The 9,146-nt window shown below is 36.7% G+C and overlaps 1 protein-coding gene across 1 annotated transcript; it reads left to right on the top strand.

The window, feature by feature from the left end:
- The first annotated feature begins 4,639 nt into the window (after window positions 1-4,639).
- On the top strand, window positions 4,640-6,774 carry LOC306875775 (oligodendrocyte transcription factor 2-like). The gene is made up of 2 exons (XM_079426502.1): window positions 4,640-4,723; window positions 5,103-6,774. Exon 2 carries the CDS (start codon window positions 5,145-5,147, stop codon window positions 5,949-5,951), a length of 807 nt encoding a protein of 268 aa, XP_079282628.1. The 5' UTR covers window positions 4,640-4,723; window positions 5,103-5,144; the 3' UTR covers window positions 5,952-6,774.
- The last annotated feature ends 2,372 nt before the right edge of the window (window positions 6,775-9,146 follow it).

Here is a 9,146-nt window from a genome sequence, read left to right as displayed (position 1 = left end):
TGATTTTGATAATTGTTAAAAAAGTTATATCGAGGGAATAAAATCTCCAATCACCGATCAATTTGAAGCAAATTTGTGACACTGAGCACACTCTAAAAAATGCTAGGTTAAATACAGCGATTGGGTTACTGCCCAGAAGTCTGGGTTAAACATTTAACCCAAATGTCGGTTGAAAACAACCCAGTATGTGTTTTGTCCAATATTTACCCAGCATTTTTTAGAGTGCATGTAAATTTCTTTATGCATAACATGATTGTCAGGTTTTAATTGTAGTGTTCATGAATGGAACAAACTTAATACTAAGAAATAATTACATTTATTTTCATTTTTCAATTCAACCTTCACTATTTATGCTGATAACATAATATAATGTATAATTATATAATGATTTATTTTAATGTACACTTTTCACAGACAATGCTTTCCCACAGTTAATAACATAAATCAAACAAAGTTTTTTTTTTTTTTTTTTTTTTTAAATGTAATTGACATTTATAATGCTGTACTTTGTATTATATTAATATTATTCATATAGTATTATACTATTATATTATATTAGTAATATTATTATATTAGGAAGATCAGCCCCTTTCTTTCGGAACATGCAACACAACTCCTTGTTCAAGCTCTTGTTCTGTCCAGGCTATGCTCCCTTGGCAGGTCTTCCAGCCAGTTCCATCAAACCTCTACAATTAATCCAAAAAGATACATCTTTAATGAGCCGAAAAGAACACACGTTACACCTCTGTTCATCAATTTGCACTGGTTACCAATAGCTGCTCGCATAAAATTCAAGGCATTAATGTTTGCCTACAAAACCACCACTAGCTCTGCACCCCTTTACCTAAATTCACTACTTCAGACCTATGTGCCCTCTAGAAGCTTGCGTTCTGCAAGTGAACATCGCTTTATTGTACCATCCCAAAGATGCGCAAAATCACTTTCACAGACTTTTTCATTGACTGTTCCCTCCTGGTGGAATGACCTGCCCAGCTCAATTCGAGCAGCTGAGTCCTTAGCCATCTTCAAGAAACGGCTAAAAGCACATCTCTTCCATCTTTATTTGACCCTCTAATTCTAGCATTCTCTGTTCTAATTCTGTTTTATCTGTCTGTTTTCTTTGTATTTATTAGTGTTTTTTCGTATCTATATGACCCTCTAACACAGGGCTGTCCAAACTCGGTCCTGGAGGACCGTTTTCCTGCAGAGTTTAGCTCCAACCCTAATTAAACACACCTGAAGCAGCTAATCAAGCTCTTACTAGACATACTAGAAACTTCCCAGCAGGTGTGTTGAGGCAAGTTGGAGCTAAACTCTGCAGGACACCGGCCCTCCAGAACTGAGTTTGCACAGCCCTGCTTTAACACTAGCTTTATTTTTTTTTATTTAAAAAACAAACAAAAAAACGAACAAACAAACAAAATCACTTGCTACGTGTACTGCGGTAAGCTAACCGAGACTTGTTGTAGCGTTTGCATATTGTTGCTCTTTTGTTGGTTTTGATTGCTTCTATTGTCCTCCTTTGTAAGTCGCTTTGGATAAAAGGGTCTGCTAAATAACTAAATGTAATGTAAATATTACTAAGGCATTATTTCAGAAAACTTGTTAATGTTGCTTTGTGGGTTTGTAACAATGACTATGAGTGATGGAAAATTTGGTTAAAAGTGTCTCCTAAATTCTCTCTTCTGACCACCATAATCAATCTCTCAATCAACTTATTTTGGTCATAGAAACACTGAAATTATCTTTTTCTTTTAGTATCAGAGCAAATGGATTCACCACTATACAAGTTACCCCAATAATGACTTCTGTTTCTCAGAATCCTGGAAATGTGTAGAGGTCCATTAGAAAAAATTGAAAATAAACACATTTTATTTTTCTATAAACTTTTTTTTTTTACTTTATTTTGTAAATAACCCCTAAAAAGAAAAATGTGCCATGACATGACAGAGTTAGATGTATCGCATGAATATTCAGGAAACATGAACACATACAGAAACAGACAAGCTTCTAAATACTGTAAAGTACTGTGCTTATGTTGAGTTTTGGGTTAACCGTGCAAAAAATACTGAAACTGAAATCCAGCTGGATTCATTAACTTAAGTGTGACTGCAGTTACAGCGCTGGCTAATTTAGCTCTTAGGGTTAACAGTTTTTACACATATCCACTCCTCTGCCCACCTCATTATTGGACACACAAACACATCATTATCTCATAAAGGTAATGAGAAAAGAAGAGTCTGGCTTTGCCAACAGGCGGAAATTAGCACTCAGTCTCCTTCCACACTCATCCACCAGGCTAACATTCATTCACCCCGAGGTGGCAAAAGCTCTTGTATCTCTCTCTCCCTCTTTTTCTGAGGCAGGCCTTCATTAAACAAATAGCTTTTAATTAAATGTTGAGTGACACAAAATGTTGCCAGTTCTGTATTTTTGCCATTTCAGTTGATTAAATTTTCTGCACCTGAACTGTGAAGTTTGAATAAGCTGTGAAATGCTGGCATTGCTTTCTCATTTTTTTTAAACAAACATGTTAAAACTCAGAAAAAATGATTTAGGTTAAAATGTTATATGTATATATGTATAAAGTAATAAAAAAGTATCACTTTGCATCATTTCATTTATTTAAATAATTACAATAGCAGCAGTGACAACTGGTTCACAAAAACCTACAATTAAGTACATTTCTCATTAGGCTTTCAGGCAGCACTTATGTAATCACTAATGTGGCCAGTGTTTATGCCTTAAGTCTTCTTTAAGCAGGTCTGTAAAAAATGAGTGTATGTCTTTGTCATTGGCTCAGTGTGATCTAAATCAAGAGGTAATGACGTCAGCCATGCATGCTCTTAATTAGCCTTAATTGGCAACATTCTCGGCGGACTACAGTTACCAAAGTTGGGATGAATCGAGGGCAGACCAACCCCTGTCTTTCTCTCTCTGTAATTGCTCCCAAGACAGTTGTCAGTCAGTGTGTGTTGTGTGGGTGCGTGTGAATTTGTGTGCATTCTTCCCCGGGTGACATTTCAGATAATTATATGCGCGAGGAATAAACTGCAGCTCTGACAATAGGGCTCTTTCTGTCCCCCGTTTCTAATCCAGACAGTCGCGGCATATATTACCATTTTGGTACACTTAACAAGTGAGATTACCGGAATCCATAATGAAGGAACTGAACTACAACTTCTCTCCGACACCGCCGGTTTAAACCAACTCATTTGCATAAGCGTATTTAACGAGAGTAAACAAGCAAACAGACAGACGGGACTGCCCGCACGGGGAAAACAACCAAACAACAAGAACTCAAAGATGCTTCAATGAAAATATGTTAAAGACCTTGATCTGGTGATGTCTCTCCTAAACTCATTGATGCGTCTGTTAAATCTTCACCTGTGGAGTCAGAAGATCAGACACATTTCCAGACACTTTTTATCTATCTATCTATCTATCTATCTATCTATCTATCTATCTATCTATCTATCTATCTATCTATCTATCTATCTATCTATCTATCTATCTATCTATCTATCTATCTATCTATCTATCTATCTATCAAACATAGGCCTGCTTCCACATATCTGCATTTATATCCAATTAATTTCCAAATAAGTGAAATGTAAATTGGTCATAAATACAGACACTGTGTGTAGCCTAATCCACCTATTTATGCCCTCCTCTTCTGCCCCAAGCAATAACTTCTGTTTGTCCATATTGGCCTAATTGAAATGTTTCAGATCATAACCGTTGAAAACCATTTTACACGCCTCGTTTATTAACGATTTAAATGCGCTTAACGGCTGAAATCAGTCAGCTGTCAGGCCCCCGCATGGGGTCACCGGGTTAAAACAATATGAGCGCATTCAAACCGCAAAATAGTGTCTGCAACTGACCGCGCTCAATCCTGCGGGAAATAGCACACGATCACCAAGAAAATCTTGCGTCGGCATTCTGCATCTATCTGCCCCTCAAACCGCTATTATGTAGCATTTTGCAAAGCTAATTGATTCATATGAATCAAGTGAGAAATGTAAAACTAATATAAAATAAGGTAATTTATTATTTATTTAAAAATGTATAATATTTCAAAAACGATGCAAAATGTTATATATATATACATATTACATCGTTTTTGAAATGATTAATTATTATATAGCCTATATATATTATATGTACTACATATAGCCTATGTAGTAGCCTATTAATTAAAAAAAGAACAAAAAAAAAGATCGGTTTATTTTATTTCGGTGTCAAACGTGCTCATGCAGTGCATTTAGAGTTAGGAAAGTTAATTAGTCTACATTATCAAACAAAGTTCTCTTAAGTTTTTATTTGTTCATGCATGCATCAGATAACTTAATAACGTAACTTAAGGACAGTCTGCACAGTTTGTTCAACCCACTCTCTGAAATCCAAACCCAACGATGTTCTGTGAGGATGCACCATATGCGAAGTGTGGCTAATGCATTTAATGAAGCCTCAGTTTTTTTTGCAATGACATCAGGTTTTAGGACCCCCACCCACTGGAGCTCATTGGTTCTTGACGGGCTGTCGGAAAAGCGTTGACATTGTCCCGGTGACTTGGCCCGGGTGATGGGGAGGAGGGACCTACTATAAAATAGCCCTCGTAACTCTCGGGCGTGCCAAACACAAACAGTGCACGAGTGAACTGGAATAACGAGTGAATTCTGCAAAGCCACACACAAGCACGCGCTTGCACCTGCTACCGGTAAGTCTGAATATATAGAAAATATTGATTAATTTGTATAAAAGTATAAAAGATATGTACACCAGTAAAGGCCCGCGTTAGTAATTTATTATATGTTACTATTTTGATAGCCTATATTAGATAATCGCTAACTTTTTTGTCATCATTTTATTCTTATAGTTTGCTGAACTGGAAAACTGTGTAACAAACTTTACAGCTTTACTTTTTGTAAACTTATTGAGTTAGTGAGTTATTAAGAATCTCTAGCACATATTAGGACTTTAAATCTGTTGTAGGCTACTGCATTTAATCAAACCGTATTAATTATTTTTTTAATTTTCGTTTTTATTTTCGTATTACATTTTTAAGTTTTAGTTTTTAACCATTCCCTTTTTTAAAGGAATATTGAAATCTGCGAGAATCTGAGAGCGGACTGAACACCATGGACTCCGACACGAGCCGAGTGTCCAGTAGACCTTCTTCTCCTGAAGGCGACGATCTCTTCCTGTCCGCTGTCAAGAAGTCCGTGGGTTTCTCCGGCGCCGTCTCCTCCACGCAGAGCGATTCTCCTCCAGAGTTAAGAGGCGCAGACCTGCAGGGCGTCTCCAGCGCCGACGAGGACGCGATGTCTCTGAAGATGCTCTCCAAAAAGGACCGTAAACTTCTATCCGAGTCCGAGCTGCAGAACATGCGCCTCAAGATCAACAGCCGCGAGAGAAAACGCATGCACGACCTCAACATCGCCATGGACGGGCTCCGAGAGGTCATGCCCTATGCCCATGGGCCATCCGTGCGCAAGCTCTCCAAAATAGCCACCCTGCTGCTCGCGCGCAACTACATCCTTATGCTGAGCAACTCGCTGGAGGAGATGAAACGGCTCGTGAGCGAGATCTACGGAGGAGGGAGCGGGGGTCATCACACCGGCTTCCACCCGTCCAGTTGTGGCGCCCTTACGCACGCGGCGGGCGCTCCGTTACCGGGTCACCCCGCCGCTGTCTCGCATTCGTCTCACCCGGTGCACCATCCTCTGCTTCCACCAGCAGTCTCCACCGCCGCATCTCTCTCCGGCCCGGGTCTCTCAGCCATCAGGCCGCATCACGGACTCCTCAAGGCACCATCAGTCGGCGCTGGTTTCCAGCACTGGGGTGCGGGGATCCCGTGTCCATGCAGCATGTGCCAGGTTCCTCCGCCTCACGTGTCCGGTATGAGCACCGTCAGCATGCCACGACTGACCAGTGACTCAAAATGAAGTACTGAACTTTGATTTAAAAAAAACTTTGAGGCACAACCATAGACTTTTATATAATAAAGCTGTATTATCTCGTGTTTATCAGTTTATGGCTGAACAATTTGTTTTTGGAAAGCACAAATAGTTCTGAATCGAAGAAAATGGATCAAAGCCACTAACATAGTTTTCTAACACTTTAGAGGTATTAGGTTTACTATCCATGTGCATTTCTGTGTATAAAGTTTGTGAAAATGGCATACCTTACTCTTTTTAGCCTTCAGACACTGGACTGCTATTTACAAAATAAGCTTAATACGAAACAGATTTATAGCATTCAATTAAGAATAAATTAAAACTTACAATTCATGCTGCAGTTAAAGAGGGCTAAATAGTTTAATGAGCCATTCATATTATACGAAATTCTACATTAAAAAGTCCTATAGCTTTGGAAAACTTAATGGACTGCACTGTGTAAATATGTAGATAGCATTTGTACAGTTTGAGAGATTTTATATTACCTTCCCCAGTTTATGTTTGGGGTCAGAATTCGTTTGCCAAGCGCTGTCTGTAACAGGAGAGATGCACCTGTTCGTTCCTGCACTGTTTTTCTTGCTCTGTCTTTATCTCTTCCTATGTCTCCCTTTGATTTTCTGTCTTTCCATCTTTATTTTTATCTGTTCTTTCAGCACAAGCTTTCCCGTCATGGCCGATGCGAAGAATGATCAACTTTTATTTTTTATAATAAAGTGTAAAATGATATTTATTTACTTATTTTGATGGTATTTTCAAATTAATGTGCAGTGAATGTTTGAGTCCTAACTGTAAAATAAATGTTTTAAAATGATGCATTTATTTGCTTGTTTGTGCTCAATTAACCTAATTATTATTTTTTGAATATACAAATTGACACAGGTTATAAATAGTTCCTCCAACATGAAAGGGACAGCAAGGAGAAACAAAATGAACAAAGACTATCTATCTATCTATCTATCTATCTATCTATCTATCTATCTATCTATCTATCTATCTATCTATCTATCTATCTATCTATCTATCTATCTATCTATCTATCTATCTATCTATCTATCTATCTATCTATCTATCCTCAACACGTCAAAAATGTTGAGAAAGAAAAATAAATTACAGCGCAGTTGATTTGACGAAAAAAAGTGGTAGTCTATTCTCGGAAACAAATAGCTTGTGCAAAGAACAAACAGACAATGCTCAGACCGACACCGTTTACTTATTGTAAACTGGAACAAAGATAGTCTAAAAAGGCTGAGAATATTCAATAACTTGCTTCGAGCTTATAAACAGACCCAAAACCACAGTCTGTTTTTATTTTAGATAATATCGTTTATAATAGGCTATAGTTTAATATTTTTTTTATTGAGGTTTATATTTTATTTTTTATTTTAGGCCAGCAATATTTTCATTAGTAACAACTAGCGCTTGATAAATTCTATAAATCTATTTTTTATTTAAGAATTATTTTTATGAACAAGGATATATTCATGATTTATCCCAACTGAATGATTTACACATTATCCTGTATTTTTTAAAAGTATGTATATAGGCAAATTAATTAAGCTGCAACTGAATACCGAGTTTCTTTTTAATTAACAAAAACAGAGATAAAGAAAATAATGTAGCTATTGATCATTCTAATCTACCCAATTAAACGAATTTTTGCTCAACTTTTGAGCCTTCATGCGTTCGATTGCGTTAAAATGATACATTTGTTTATCATAACCCAGTAATCATTGATTAAGTTCCGACACAGATTGAGACAAAATATAAATTTGGCACATCTAGGTGACATCAAGCTCTACTCGCCTTCATTTCTTCACTTCACTTCTGTGTCACCTGAGAACACCTTTACCTGTCAGCCAGTGATTCTGCTGCTGTGGGCAGCTTTCCAAACCTTGTAGATTTTCTTATTAACTTTTATGAAGCATATTCACTTCATTCTGGAAAAAATGAGATAACCTTCATGTTTTTAAGCCTCAAGGAGGGGGTCATTTATTTAGAATGCAGGAAACGCATTTGAAGTCTTGCACTACACAAAATATGCACCGAAAAAAAGGAGCTGCGAGATGGAGAGAATAAATAAAGGAGTATTAGGTGGAATACATAACTAAACGACAGCAGCTGGATGGCAGATTGCTCTTTCTGTTGCAATATTTTCCAAGGGATTTTTGAGCTGGAACGATATGGAGTGAAGCTGGCTTTTGAATATTCATATTTGCCACTTGTTTATTTGTCTATCTGTTTTAAAATTTATTATATTATATTATTATAATTCGTTATATTATTTTTTGTTTTACAACAAAGAGGGTCATTTTTATTTTATATGGATAAACGTTAGCTGATTATTATAAGATTATATTATAAGATAATAAATATATATATATTTTTTTTTTTACGGTTTCATTTACATTTTTTTATTTGCCGCTTTATCCTGGATGCATTTTGGGCAGTTTAATAACATCGAATGATTTAAATCAAACAAAAATGGCTCATGCACATCAACAAATCTGCATAGGTTATTTTTAAAGTTTCAATTAAAAAAGTTTCAGTATTGCACCCACCCAGCAGCAGTCAGTGTAATAGTAATTTCAACCCCAGATTGAGCTCCATGAAAGCAAACAGGCTGCTGAAGTCTTGTCTTCCTTCACTAACATCTGCTTGTTAGTAATTTTCAGCCGCCTCACCCATTTGCTCCGCGTAAAATGCAATTACTCCGAAAGGTAATGAGAGTTTCACACTATCACGTTTCCAAATTAATCAGAGCAGCACCTCCCCCGCAGAGCCACTGAACACAAACCACCTTAAGGAAGGTCTCCTCTCACTTACTTTCACATATTTACAGATACTAATAGACTTTAACTAATAAATCTACATAAGTAACGTGTTATGAGTCCAATGATAGAACTAAAAGTGCCAGTATCAAGCCTACTTTAATAGGTCACTGCATACATGTCATTGCATAGCAGATCATCAAATGTGATGTCAGTGTAAATTAAGTGAATGTATAATCGGTTGCATTATATAATATAACAGTGTTTAGAAAAAGTATATGGCTATGAATAATTTTTTTAAAATAGATAGCTAATATTTAACCAAAGTACTGCAGTCTCATGCATAGCATTTTCACAGATTGTGTTTAGTGTTTAATATTTATGTGTGTGTGGTGGTTTTAAACTCAGGTCTTAA

The sequence above is a fragment of the Barbus barbus genome, assembly GCF_936440315.1.
Source record: "Barbus barbus genome assembly, chromosome: 10".
Taxonomy (NCBI): domain Eukaryota; kingdom Metazoa; phylum Chordata; class Actinopteri; order Cypriniformes; family Cyprinidae; genus Barbus; species Barbus barbus.
The sequence above is the reverse complement of the archived record's forward strand: the minus strand, read 5'-3'. Positions and strand labels throughout refer to the sequence as shown.

Bases quoted from the DNA above. Each gene is read 5' to 3' on its own strand.
- LOC306875775 (XM_079426502.1), top strand. From the start codon at position 5,145: ATGGACTCCGACACGAGCCGAGTGTCCAGTAGACCTTCTTCTCCTGAA.